The 14,623-nt window shown below is 36.4% G+C and overlaps 1 protein-coding gene and 1 long non-coding RNA gene across 4 annotated transcripts; both read right to left on the reverse strand.

Annotated features, from left to right (window-relative positions):
• Nucleotides 1-777: 777 nt before the first annotated feature.
• LOC110865865 lies at nt 778-3,907 on the reverse strand. The gene is made up of 5 exons (XM_022115192.2): nt 3,747-3,907; nt 2,649-3,364; nt 2,206-2,574; nt 1,981-2,067; nt 778-1,564 (listed from the first exon to the last, which is right to left on the reverse strand). The coding sequence occupies exons 2-5, from the start codon at nt 3,330-3,332 to the stop codon at nt 1,046-1,048; spliced, it is 1,659 nt and encodes a 552-aa protein (XP_021970884.1). The 5' UTR covers nt 3,333-3,364; nt 3,747-3,907; the 3' UTR covers nt 778-1,045.
• Nucleotides 3,908-5,995: 2,088 nt separating this feature from the next.
• Nucleotides 5,996-10,362, reverse strand: LOC110865864. 3 transcript variants are annotated; one of them, XR_002551034.2, is made up of 5 exons: nt 9,528-10,362; nt 8,394-8,563; nt 7,928-8,320; nt 7,146-7,264; nt 5,996-6,713 (listed from the first exon to the last, which is right to left on the reverse strand). It is a non-coding gene; the product is annotated as an uncharacterized LOC110865864 (long non-coding RNA). The 3 variants fall into 3 exon arrangements; XR_004882113.1 differs by having other exon boundaries at nt 7,928-8,040; nt 8,113-8,320; nt 8,394-10,362; XR_004882112.1 differs by having other exon boundaries at nt 8,394-10,362.
• Nucleotides 10,363-14,623: the final 4,261 nt, after the last annotated feature.

The following is a 14,623-nucleotide window of genomic DNA, read 5'->3' on the forward strand; positions in this document are numbered from 1 at the left end:
AATCAATTAAATGAGAGAATGACAAGTGTCCCAAAACAAGTTTCTTTTATTATATAGTATAGAAGATATAGATTACAAAGCTTTTAGAAATTTCAAAGCGTTTATATATCAACATAAAAGAAAGTTGAGGGGTGAAATTCACAAAAAGAAAAAAAAATCAAATTAAAGTTGATGGGTGAAAAAAAATCAAATTACTATAGCTAAGAACTTGGTCTATTATATATATAATAATAATTAGGGAAAATCACGAGATTAGCCAAATAATGGTCAACTTTTCAAAAATAGCCATTGGAAACGTCTCAACCAGCCGTTTCAAGCAGCTGAAACGGCTTAAAAATCCTTTCAAGTCAACCAACCGATGATTGCCACGTGTCCGGTTGAGATATTTTTATTGTTCTCTTAGCCAAGCCTTTTCAACATGGCTTAAGCCTTTTCAGTGTAGCGGCTTGAGAACTTTCAACACGGTTTGAGAACTTTCAACACGGCTTGAAAACTTTCAATGTAGCGGCTTGAGATCTTTCAATGTATATATACATTTGTTTTTTCATAATTATTTACGATAGACGACTTTTTAAACTTTTGAGGATTTTTGGTTTCGGGTCTAAAACCAGTCCTTTAGGAGAAAAGTCATCCTTCGACGAACATGACAACATTGATCAGCATAAATTTCAATATTATCATGTTTCAGTCTCTCTGATGTTCAATTAATAATTTGTATCATTCTTATGACAAGTCATGTAATCAATATTGGCCAAAATTCCACAGTACAAATCAACATATTTAACTGTAGTGATTTAACTTTGTACTACAGTACTAGAAAGACCACTAAGGATGAGCCATAAATGCAACACATATTCATAATAAGGTTCGATACACATACCCTATGAACTACAAATATTCGCGCGCACTTGGGTTTAAACGTACAACCTCTTGGTTAATACTTAATGGCCCCTTTTTGACCAAATTTAACGGTTAGCCTAGACAACCTACTAATAATTAGTTAATTATACACCATAGAGAAGTCTAGTTAGCATAAACAACCGGATCATTTGCCCAGCTCAGATTCAGATTCATGGAGACGGTCAGTTAGATTCTTCTCAACAAGATGCATCGCTGCCACACGCCTTTCAGCCGCTTCAAGCCGTTCTTGTGCAGCCACAAGCTCTGCACGTCTGTCTCTCAGATCCTTCTGGGCAACTCTTTTAGCCATAACGATGCCTACTTTCATTTCCAAACACAAACCGTACCGTTTATTGGCCTCTTTTCTCTTGCGGACATCTTCAAATAGAGGTTCAAGCCATGACACATCAATATTGAGTGTCTTTGCATCTGAGACCCGCTTCTCTTCTTCTAACATTTCCACAATGCCATTGGTTTGAATCCGCCTGTAAATTTTACAAACAGACTCGAGGATGGATGATTTCAAATCCGAGGTCAAGACACATGCAGCTGCAATGTCCCCATGTTTCCTCATAATGTCTATGAGAGTTGGTGCAATATCTCGATTCACTTTGTATGTTTTTACATAAACCATCCCACTTTTACGAGCCGAGAGATTTTCCAGCTATACAATAAAAGAATACAAATTAGAGGTGACCAGAATGAGTGGGTCAGGTTGAGTAACGAGTCGAACGGGTTGGGTTGGGTTCACATGTTAGTTTTTCTATTTCTTCTGAATTACATGATAACTAATATTAGAAATTTCTACTTAATATTAGTAAACTGTAGCATCGGAGTACTACATTTGAATGCCATATTTAATATTCTAGTTATAAAAACTTTAAAAAACTAACAAAGGCTAACGCAACCAGACCCGAAGATTGTTAAGCACTTTCTTTATTCTAGCCTGTTCAGAAACATTATTTCACCCAAAAGACTATAACAAAAAAGCCAACTTTTGTCCATCTGAACCTAAATGGCCTTTTCTAATATAAATCATAGGAATATGTTAGTTATAACATAATTGAGGGAGATACATACAGAATCAGACGTACGAGACGCATCTTCATCCAACTCACATTCTTCCTGCTTGGGTTCTATCATTTGTATATCATCACCATCGAGTAACTACAAAGATAAACCAATACATGTTAAAAATAACTAACTGAGGATTTCAAGATTTCTTGGGTATGTGTTTAAGCATTTCAAACGTAGAAGATGTTAAAAAGAAATAGATGATAATATTAAATAGTGTGCATGGCTTACATTCTCGTCTCTAAGCGATTCAAGTTGGTTACAATGGGTGATGCGTCTTTCCGTGAAATTCCGAGTAGCATCACCGGCAGGTAACTTTAGATATGATAAAAGACCAGTTTGAACAGAAGTCACATCAGCATTGGTTGAATGAAACTGAATTTCATCTTCCTTGTCTCGAGACACATTAACATTTTGGTCAACAGCAGTTTGACCTTCATCCATTTGAACGTGAGCTTCAACGTTATCATTGGAAATCAGTCCTTTGCCATGTAAAGAACTTTCAAGATCAACTAAGTAATCATTTGTCACATATTTTATGGCCGGAGTTATTGCGTTTTCCGGATTACGTTTCAGTTGCAGTTCGTGTGCGTATAGTACCTGTTGTGTTATGAAAGTCATATTAATTATTTCATGATAAGAAACAACTTATCAAAACAGTAAACATTACGTACCGCAAGAAAAGTCAACGGGCCATAATACGGCTCTTTACCGTTCCATCCCTCTTTAGTTCTATTCAAGCAAGTGATCATATAACTACACCAATCCATTTTACAAATGTCGCCTTCATCCCTGATTGATGCAAGAAATTTTGGATTTACGTTTGCACGCTTCGTTGTCTCGCCCATGATAGAGTTAAAAAGAACAAGGAAGTTAAGCTTGAAAAGTTTTCCACCTTGCCTTTGTAATTTAAGCTTTTGAATTACATCGTTAATAGTTACACTCGTTTGAAAGAACTGGTTCTTCCATTCTTCTCTAAAAACGTCTGTCATTCTCTTCCTTTTATGTTCATATACAGGAATATCCCCCATAGGAACTCCGAAAACATCATGAACCTTTGACGTTGTTACTTTAATCACATGGCTGCCAACGTTTAATTCGTTCGTTTCATGAGAATAGTTGACCAACAACCAACGCCCCAATCCCACTGGTATCTTGTGTATGTTAAAAGCTGTTAGAGATGCAAATCCCATATCCTTTAAATCAGCCTTTTGAGCAGCACTCAACCCATTTAAGGCACAACACAAGTTGTTTGGCGTGCTTTTTGTTTCAAATTCCGTGTCTGTATGTAACATAAACGGTTGTGATGTTGGTAGGTCCTTTCTTGACCGGCTTCTAAACTGGCGTCCGGAACTCATTATCAATTGGGTGGCTGTGTTTGTGTGCAAAACTGCAAAAAGTTATACGCATGGTTATAAAAGTACACAACAAACATTTACTGATTTCTAATGGATTGTTGTTAAAGTTCATAGTACGGATCATTATAAAAACAAGAATGTAATGATTTAATAGTAAAGCAAGTGCCATGTGTCGCTTGTGTAGTCTAATTTTGAACTCACAGAATCATCAATTCATAAACACATGTTATTCCTAACTCCAAACTTTTTAGCAACACTTTTAAATAATAAACTTGAAGAATATTATAATGCAAGTGGCAACAATACGCCAAATTCCTCTATTTAAACAACTAATACAAACATTTTGTGAATTATATGCACGCAACATGCCTATTTGAAACAAAAAAACAGCAGATCTAGGATTAGGATCCGCACCAGATGTGTTGAGTGATGAAATTGGAGCTGCGGTGGTTAGGGTTTTAGTCGAACACAGCTACGTGAAACAGAGACGACGGTGGTGGTGCGGTGGTGGTGGTGGTGGTGGTGGTTTTAGGTGGCGTATTGCAACGGGAAGATGGAAGCCTTGTGTAGTAAAGTAAAAACAAGGGTTTCTGTAAATATTTCAAAAAGTTACCGTACACAGAAGTGATATTTACACTCTAGGCCCCTCAAGAAATACTGACTTTGACAAAAGATCAAATACAAATAACTTTAACGTACAAAACGTACGAACTGAAAAGAAAAGACAAAAACACGTGGTGGCATTTTCGTAATTATTAGTAACTATCAAAATTACACTCTAGGCCCCTCAAGAAGTACTGACTTTAATAGAGTACATTTCAAATAGTATGTTGTACTTTTGGTCGTTGATACTCACTAACGTTAAAAATTATATGAGTTTTTGGGAAATTATTATTAATGAGTAAATTTTCCCTGCGCATTGTTGCGGGACACAAATGAAATTCGTTTAGTTGGTCACAATACCGACATATGCTATAGCAAACGAAAAAAAACCAAAAAAATAAACTTGTAACATAACCAAAACGATATGTTGATGTGCATAGATATTCGTATACTTTTCTGATTCTCGATATTTACAACAAAAAAATGTTAAGTTATGAAATCCAAGTAATCGAAATCACTTTTTTTTATTTATGTTCCTTTACTTAAGGTTCATTTATTCATCATCTTCAAGGAGGTATATTTTATTATTGCAAAAGAACTAAAATTCATTAAGTACACGTGTTGTGTTATAACCCGCTAATCCTTAATAGCATTCAAATAAAAAGGATTATTATATATGTAGTATGTATCGGTTTGATGCAAATGACAACAAATGGAAAAGACAAACACCGATATAGAGTTTTTATAGTATGTATAATATACTAGTCTTTTTAAATTACAAAACAAAAGTAAAAGACACAATATCGTTTTCGGTGTCCCAACCCCACTTGAGCAACTTGAACGATCGATGAATGGGCATCTTTTTTCATTCTCGTTTATCCTCGCTGCATCATATCCCATTTAACAATCATCACTCATGTTAACTTTAAGCCACCATGGTTCAACCCGAAAAACTGCCTAGTGGTAAAAAGCACCAACTATTGAGTTATATAAGCTTTTAGAAACTTTTAGAACGTTACATTGCTTTTGATACTTTTGGTTTCCTGACGCTAGAGGTTGTGGACCTACTTACTGGAGTTCAAAGGGTCATGCATAGTAATGTTATGACCCCGGGATCTATGAACGTAGTTTTTAACAAACTTACTTTTGTTATTCAAAAAAAGGGTAGCGGCGCAGCTTGTTGCCCGTTTACAATCTATCTCGATTTAAATTCATAACACGTTTCAACTAATAAAGAAATGGACTTCATTCTTAAAAAAAATCTTCAAATAAGGCATTGGTGCAATCATATGAGGCGATTAGTAGGTTTGTCATTGACCACGGCTAACACTACACCTAGTCACCTTGTCCCAACCACTCTAGCTAATCATTACACACGCGCTACTTCTATCAACATCACTTCATGAATTTAAATATTCCACGTATTCTTAACATGCATCGTAAACTAATTAGGGTTGATTTATGTTTTAGTTCATTCAAACTGATACACTTAAGACACGATTGAAATAAAAATCAATAGAGAACAGTATACTACTATACTATATCTAGAAAACAAAAGTTACACAAATTAGTAATATGATGTGATTTGTAGGTCTATCGTGGACCATAGCTGACAATCTAGTCGATCACTAATCACTACTTCTATCCACATCACTTGATGGATTTAAACTTGTACATATTTACTAACCCTCACTTTAAAATCATGAACAAAAAGTTTAGTTCATAACATCTTTACTCAACATTCTCACTTCATCTTATGCAATTCATTGAAAATCAAAACCATTGAGGTATCCTGAGTAACAAAAATTAACATAGTTTAATATCATGTTTCACTGAGTGAAGAAGAAGAAGAAAGAGGCGTCATGTCGAGTTTACATGTTTAACCAATTTAATTAAAATCATCATGTTCGGGTTCACTTGTATGACAAATACATACATGATGAAGTGGTCATTACCGAAATCGAAATAGTTTTATGAATTCAGAAAGATGGATCTGCTGGTCCTTATGCCAGTGTGTGATTGCCTTGTGTGGTCAAACTAGTTATCTTGTGGTCTTTAAGTAGCATATCAAAAGGAGCATGTCAAAAAGCTAAGCCCAAGTATTTTCATGAAAGGCTATACAAAAACTAAACTATTGTGTTCCAAAAAGCGGGCCCCGACTCGTGCGACAAAACGTAAGGTTTTTCATAGCAGCGCTTATAATATTATGCCCGCTAACAACCTTCCATCTATTAAACGACTTGGTTATAAAAGGGGTTGCTTAACCCACACACCATTTTCATCTTTAGATTCCAAAATGTTATTATTTAGCTTCTTTTCAACAAGATGGAGTACTTGCATGCACCTATCAGCCTCTTCAAACTGTTTATAGGCAGCCGTAAGCTTTTCATATCTCATTACTAGATCCATATCCCATTACTAGATCCATCAGGGCGGCTTTCTTTACCAGTGTGATGTTTGTTTTTGTTTCCATAAGCATTTGGGCCTCCTTCCTTTTGTGAGCAGCCTCAAAGTGTGCTCGAATCCACGACGCATTAGCATTTGACAATTGGCGCTCTATATCTTCCCCTATTTCAATAACATCATCCGTTTGAATCCAACTGACAGCTTCACAAACAACCTCAAGGATCGATGATCTCACAGAATTTGTTTTGAATACACAATCAGCTGCAATGTCACCGTGTTTCTTGAAAATGGCTTTAAGAATTGTTGCAGTACTTTGGTTCACTTTGTGCCTTGGACACAAACTATGTCACTTTGATAAGTTGACTTTTCCAGCTATACAATAAAAGAATATAGATCAGTGGTGACCAAAATGAACGGGTCGGGTCAGATTGGGTAATGGGTCAAACGAGCTGGCTTGAGACGTTAGTTTTTTCCATAATCTTTAAAATTTCGTAATAACTAATATATAAAATGTAATTTAATAATTCCTACTTGATGTCAGTAAACTATAGCATCAAAAGAATAAACACTATTATATAAACTTTAAGAAAACAACAAAGGCTAACCAACCAGACTCGACCCAATTTAACCGGTAATGTATTGAGCACTTTCTTTATTCTAGCGTGTGTGGAAACACAATTTGACCCAAAAGAAGACTAATAAGAAGTCAAAATAACCAAGTTTTGTACATTTGCGCCTAAATTTCCTTGTCTAATATTAATCATCGGAATGTACAACATATATGAGAAGTAAGGAGATACATACAGAATTTGACATAGGAGACACATTTTCAGCCAACTCACATTGCGCCTAAATTTCTTTGGTAGGCAAGTGTTTGTGTTTCTCCAAGCACGTTTCTTTGTCTTGCCCATATTATTACCAATCTGCAATTAAGGAAACAACAGTTATGAGTAGCGTGAGCAAAAACCAATTCACCGAAACTGAAATAACCAACGAAACCACTGTGATACAACCGATCCAAACCATAGTAATTGTTACTGGCGAATAGCGACAAATAGCGATAAGGTACCTATATGGCTATATGCTACATAGCGATAAATAGCAGGCGGCTATTTTATAAATAGTGATACACTAGAAAAAAATTAATTTTATATGTATATTATATCAAAATACCCTTGTATATATGCTATTTTACATGTATATTTAACAAAAACAAAATATCCAGCTATTTTATAGCTATATTTAATTGCAATTTATGTTAAAAAAAAAACAAAAAAGAAAAATAAATAAATTGTCGCCATCATCGCTATCTCTCACTATGATCCAAACTAAGAACCGATGGTTTAGTATTGTTTCTTTTTTTCGAAAACCAAAAACTACAGTTTTGTTTCTCATTTGTTACCGTTTGGTTGCGATTATCTCCATCGTCAAATTCATTATTTTGAGCCAAAAGTTTTAGTTAGTATGAAAATTTAGACAGGTAGTTTATGCTCAAATATTATTTTTTAAACCAATTTCTTAGGCCCAACCATTTCAAACCCAAAGGAATTAGAATATATTAACGTTCAACAGTGTGCATGACTTACCTTCTTGTCTTTAGACGGTTCAAGCCGGTTTCAATGTCCTATATTAGCTGATAATCCAGACAGTGAGTGAGCACCTCGTGGACCAATGGGTACCTTTAGCTTCAATACCGAATCTGTTTGAACAGAAGTTACATCAGGTACCTTAACATTTTGGTCAATAGCAGTTTGATCTTCAACAGTTTGACCTTGAACTTCAGGACCTAGTGACTGAACGTGATCTTCAACATTTGGAGTTAACGGATCCTCCTTTTTAATGTCATCATTCGAACACGGTCCGTTGTCATATAAGGACCTCTCAAGATCAACCAACAAATCAGTGGTAACATATTGTAACGCTGGAGTTACTACATTTTCAGGACTACGTTTCAGTTGTCGTTCGTGTGCGTATAACACCTGTTGTGTAATGAAAATCATATTAATTTCTTCATGTTAATAAGCAACTTATGTAACCAATAAGCAAACGTACCTCGAGAACAGTCAACGGGCCGTTATAGGGCTATATACCAATCCATCCCTCTCTAGTTCTCTTCAAGCAAGCTATGATATAACTACACCAATCCATGTTCGGTATGTCGGCTTCATTATTGATTGACGTGAGAAACTTTTGATTAACGGTTGCACTCTTAGTTGTCTCACCTAGTGGTGCACAAATCGGGTTTTTTTAAAAACCGGGTTTCGGGTAGGATCGGGTTCGGGTAGGATCGGGTTTTACAAAATCGGGTTTTTTTTAAAACCGGGTCGGGTCCGGGTTCTCTACCAAAAATGTATACCCTATATACCCGGGTTCGGGTAGGGTTCGGGTCGGGTTTTATAAAACCCGGGTATTATAATACCCTATTCCCGGGTTCGGGTCCGGTTCGGGTATTCATCGAGTAGGGTTCGGGTATGCATCGGGTTGGGAAAAAACCCGCACCGGGTATTAAAAAAACCCGACCGGAACTATGCTTATAAAATGTATCAAACATAACTCTCACACATAGACATCAAATCTATTGATAAACAGAGGCACAATTTATAAACAGAGGCACAATTTATAGTTCTTCATGTGGTTATTCTTGAACTTTATAAACAGAGGCACAATTTATTAAATACAAAAACTAATAATGATATTAAACAAACAAAGAAAATAGAAGGGTCAACATATATTGGCATATTTGTTTCCACTTATAATGAAATATACTAAATAATTAAGTAGCGGTGGCAAATATCATTAGAAACCTAATAATTAAACAAGATTACATCAAAGTGCATACATAATTTTGTTAAATCATAAGAACTAGAAGTCTTAATGCATACATAATTAAACAAGATTACATCAAAATCGGGTTTTTTTAAAAACCGGTTCCGGGTATTTATAAAACCCGGTTCCGGGTTCGGGTTCGGGTATTTATAAAACCGGGTTTCGGGTATAAACCGGGTATAAAAAAACCCGGTTCCGGGTTTGGGTTTTAGATCAAATATGCATACCCGGTCCCTACCCTACGGGTAGGGTCGGGTTCGGGTTCGGGTATAAAAAACCCGGGTTTTATAATACCCGGTTCCGGGGTTTTTTTTCGGGTCCGGGTCCGGGTTCGGGTTTTTTGTGCACCACTAGTCTCACCCATAATAGAGTTGAAGATAACAAGGAAGTTAAGCTTAAAAAGTATTCCGCCTCGCGGATATAATTTAAGCTTTTCAGTCACATGTTTAACAGTTATACAAGCATTAACAAACTGGCTCTTCCATCGTTCTCTAATAGCGTCTCGTTTTGTCACCTTTGGCTTTTCAGAGACACTAATTTCCCCCGTAGGCACTCCAAGAACATCATGAACCTTTGAGGGTGTGATTTTAATTTTACGGTAATTAGTTTGTTTTATGATCATAGTTGAGCAACAACCAATACCCTAAACCTACCGGTATGTTGTGTATGTTAAAGCACTTGATAGTTTCAAATCCCATATCCCTTATATCAGAATTTTGAGCATGGGTTAACCCTTGTAACGCGCAACACAAACTGTTAGGCACGTTTCTCTTATCGTTTTTCATGTCTGTACAAAATACAAATCGTTGTGTTGTAGGTATATCCATTCTTAATTGGTGTCCGGGAGCCTAGCTACTATCAGAAAGAAAGCATACAAGTGTTGAACTTGCAGAATGCTTTCAAACAAGAAGATTCTTCAAGTGACAAGAAGACAAAAAAGCAATGCAGTAAGGGCTTAGAACTCCAACAATTTCTTAAATTCTAATTAGGGTAGGGTTTCTACAAAATTTGTGAGATATGCAATCTGATCACTTTCGCTCGTAATTTCATTTGATGCAAATCATAAAATTGTAACCTTTACAAATAACATTACAACTTAACAAATCATAATTCTACAAATACATACAATTATACAAACGAACGAAGCTGGAGTTAGGGTTTACCGTTTGCTGCTGGAGTCAAAGAGGGTTGAAAGGGCTTGAGTTTACTTTACAGGGTAAAATGTAAAACAATCTAGAGTAAGCTGCAATTTTACCCCCTGAGGTTAGGGGTCATTGGCATGTCTACCCCCCTAAGGAAATAATTGCAATTTTACCCTCCACTGTTTGGGGTTATGTCGCAACCTTACCCCCCGGAGTCAATTTTGCTTAACAGTCAACATAACAAGGGTTGAGTCAAAGGGTAAATAGGTAATTTTGCCAAACCATTATTATTATTATTTAAATAAAACAACCCTAACCCTAAAATAATGTTCAACAGTCGTCGTCTTCTTCTTCGTTTCACAAACAGAAACCAAAAGGATCCAAATCTGAACTCCATCTCCATCCCCATCGCTACTATACATAAACCCATCTCCATCCCCATCGCTGCCATACAAACCCCGGTCCAATTCAAATAAACCCAGATCCAAATCTGAACTCCGTCACTCAGTTCATGGCGGTCACCGACTTTAAACCCTAGATCCCTTCTTCTTGATGACCTGCAACTATCACGGGAGAGGACGCCTATTCAGAAACAAGATGAAAACATAACATATTCAGAAAATTCAGAGAAACTAACACCAGAAAGTGTTCCAGCCATGTTGCAGATGAAGCAATGGTGATGAATGGGGAATTTATTTATTAATTTAGTATGAGTTTGAGATGAGTTGAAAAAAGAAAGAGAGGTGGTTGTTGAATTATGAAAATGAGAATGATGGAAGAAGATGCAGGTAATAATAGTGTTGGGATTGTAAGTTGGTCCCAACGTTAATGGCGGGTTGAGACTGTGATTTGATTTGAGTCTGTTATATCAGGTATTAATTCCTGTTCAGGTCTGTTATATCATCGTCATCTTCTCCATGGATTTGTTGGATTTATTGGTGATTAGTTAGGGTTTTGAATGGAGAAGGAGGTGGTGGTGGTGATGAACTGATGATGATGATGATGATGAACCTGATGATGATGATGATGATGAACTTATTTCGTTGATTTTGTGATTTGTGTTGTGGATCTGGATTTGTTGTTGTTGTTAGGGCACTTAGGGTTTGATGATTTGTGTAAATTTGATGTTGAATGAATTATGAGAGTAATTGTTTGTAGGTGATTTGTGGATCTAGCTTCCAACACCCAGAACTGATGATGATGATGAAGAATGAACTGATGATGATGATGAACATGATTCTTGATTTTTTTTATAAAATTTTAATAAGACATGGGCAAAAACGACTTTTCACACATTATAACAGTCAAAACAAACATTGACTGACAGAATTGGGTGTCAGGGGGTAAGGTTGCGACATAACCCCAAACAGTGGTGGGTAAAATTGCAATTATTTCCTTAGGGGGGGTAGACATGCCAATGACCCCTAACCTCAGGGGGTAAAATTACAGTTTACTCAACAATCTAATTCTAAATAATGCTAAGGTTCAAAAGTTAAAAAAAAAAAAAAAAAAATCGTACTCCATGTATCCATGTATGCAAACTTTTCCATGGTATGTACTTTGGTCTTAACTTGGTTAAATTTTATACTTAAGTCTGATCAAATGAATCTTACATAGGAGTATTTTGCTCATTTTATTTTATTTACTCAAATTAATAAACATAAAAGGTAATAAATAAAATAATTAAAATATATTATATATAAATTTACATATATGGTTATATACACACACTTAAACCACTCACCTTTTCTCTTTCTCTCTAAACTCTCTCTCCCTCCCTCCCCTACTTTCTCTCTCTCTCTAAATTCTGGTGACACCACCACCCGGCCACCGCCATCTGCCACTATCTCCGACCTTCACCACCTGCCACCACCCCTACCCCACCCCAACTATCCAGTCACTACCGTCCACCACCTCCTCTTGCCACCACGAGCCACCACCACCTCTTGCCACCACGAGCCACCACCACCTCTTGTAGCCACCACCAAAACCACGAAGATTTGAGCTAGATCTGACCACAATCCACTAAGATCTGAGCAAGAACCACGGAGATCAGAACTAACCATCCACCTAGAATCTAAAACTAGATCTGACTAGCGCATGAAGTTGTGACGGAGTGGTGTTGTTGTGGTGCAGAAAATGTCGGTGAGCAACACCTAAATCCTGTCGTTGACGCGTAGAGTTGTGGTGAAGTGGAGGTGAGCACTGGCAAAATGAAATATTGTTAATATATTCTTATAAAAATGAAATCTTATTAATATAATAAATATAGTGTTTTTCCTATAAAAATGAAATGTTGTTCATATTTTCTTTTAAAAATGAAATCTTATTAATATATTAATAATTACTAATAATAACATTAAATTACTAATAATAACATTAAAACAGTTAATAAACCTTTTGTTTAGCTTGTCACACTTCCGTTTCTAAGATAACAACAATTTAAAAAAAATAATGTGTACATAAGAAATAAAATATATAACACTGTTGTAACTCAGATTTACATGCTCACTTATTTCACGTAGAATTTCTAAAGCAGTTGGACTTGACTCTGCATCACATTTTCTACAAAATCAATGTGCATCATTAGATATCACTTTTACAGGTTTTTACAAAATAAACATAAATTTTAAATATGTTTACTTACATGTGATTCGAGGTGTTGCAGCTCTTCGACTTCTTTGGTTTTTGGATCATACATTTCAACTCGGTAAGTCGGCTCCATCTTAAATAGAAAAGATAAAAAAACATTATAAAGTAGAAATGGTAGGTAAATGTCTAGAACTGAAAAAATTTACATTTAAATGTGTTTACTTATAGGTAATTCAAGGTGTTGCTGCTCCTTCACCTTGACTTCTGTGACCAACCAGTAAGTGGTATGTCTGGGCACTGACAACCCCAACGGGTCACGTGGCGGGTGTTTTTTCGTGCTATTGATACAGCAGAACACGTGGCGGCACCTCCACCGTGCGCCTGACACCTCTGTGACCTATGCTCCTGTCAGGTCTACGAAAAGCTGCAAGTTGCCAGTCAGGCCCAAGGCCCATCAAGCGGCCCATTGGGCCTTCTCCTTCACTCTTTGGCTATAGATACCCACTTCGAACCAGGTTTGAGGTAATGCTAATTTGCTCACTCACAATTACTACTTAACACTTATTTGCTTCCAAAGCAAATACTTATTCTCACGCCGGAGGGTGGTAACAAGGAGTAACCCCCACCCCATTCTCCCTGTTGCGAGTCACGATGTGTTTTCACGATGTGACATATTAGAGACGACCCGACCATTGATCGAGGAAAGAAGGGATTAACTTTAATTGACGAGACTCGACCCGTGGACTAACCTCCTGGTTAACCACTGTTTCTTCAAGTTTTCACATTTTTCAAAGATCTTAAGACTATGTGTTATGGATGGAGAACGAGGCGTTGAAGACCTGCCACGTATGCCATGTGGGCGTGGAACACCACTGTGGGTGTTGAACAACACTTCTCATCGTGAAAGGAAACTAGGTGGGGGAGATGTGAAGAAAACGACGAGCATGGGTTTTGTTGGTAATTGCCGCTCTAAACCTGGTCATTTTGGTCGGTAATTATTGCCGACCATTTTTTTAGTTTACCATCTCATTTTATTAGCTTTCACTGGATTCTGTTGGTAAAAACTAATGAGATACATCAATCATTAAATTTCTTTGGATGATACTCATTTGTATAATAATAATAATAATAGTAATATTCTCCTATATATTGAAAACTAAACCAAATGAACAGTAAATACAATAAAATATTATATTCAGTTTTTTTATAGTTTTGTTATCTTAGTATTATAATAATTGTTATCTCCTTTACTTTTTAAGTCTGATAAGTTTGGTGTTAAATAGTAGTTGTATCGAAAATACCGGTTCGTTATCGGTACATAAAGGTAAAAACCAGCACCAGCCTGGTACATAAAACGCCAAAAGTCGGTACCAGATTGAGTTTGATAATCTTTTAGTTCGATAAATTTGGTACTGCTACCCAGTACCATTTGCTCATCCCTGATCACGGGTACCGTACTGTCACACCCCGATTTCCACGTGTTTCACCGGTGGGCCCGGTGGGGGATTATCGTGATGTAGTTGGCAACAATATAGTCAAACCACACAATATATAAATGCACAGCGGAAGCATAAAGATAAATATATTTCAACTTTTGAATGTAATGTCCAAGTATCACAATCGTCGAAATATAATCCACAGGGGATCAAAATAAAAGATAAAATATTGTTCAACAGATGTTGGCATCCCAAGCTTGCGAGACTCTAACGATGCTAAGGAGTG

The sequence above is a fragment of the Helianthus annuus genome, chromosome 15 (genome assembly GCF_002127325.2).
Source record: "Helianthus annuus cultivar XRQ/B chromosome 15, HanXRQr2.0-SUNRISE, whole genome shotgun sequence".
NCBI classification, from domain to species: Eukaryota; Viridiplantae; Streptophyta; class Magnoliopsida; order Asterales; family Asteraceae; genus Helianthus; species Helianthus annuus.

Excerpts from the sequence above, each read along its gene's own strand:
- LOC110865865 (XM_022115192.2), bottom strand. The coding sequence starts at position 3,332 with ATGAGTTCCGGACGCCAGTTTAGAAGCCGGTCAAGAAAGGACCTACCA. Across the intron at positions 2,575-2,648 it reads GCCCGTTGACTTTTCTTGCG|GTACTATACGCACACGAACT; the intron begins GTACGTAATGTT and ends ATAACACAACAG. Across the intron at positions 1,565-1,980 it reads CGTCTCGTACGTCTGATTCT|CTGGAAAATCTCTCGGCTCG; the intron begins GTATGTATCTCC and ends TTTATTGTATAG.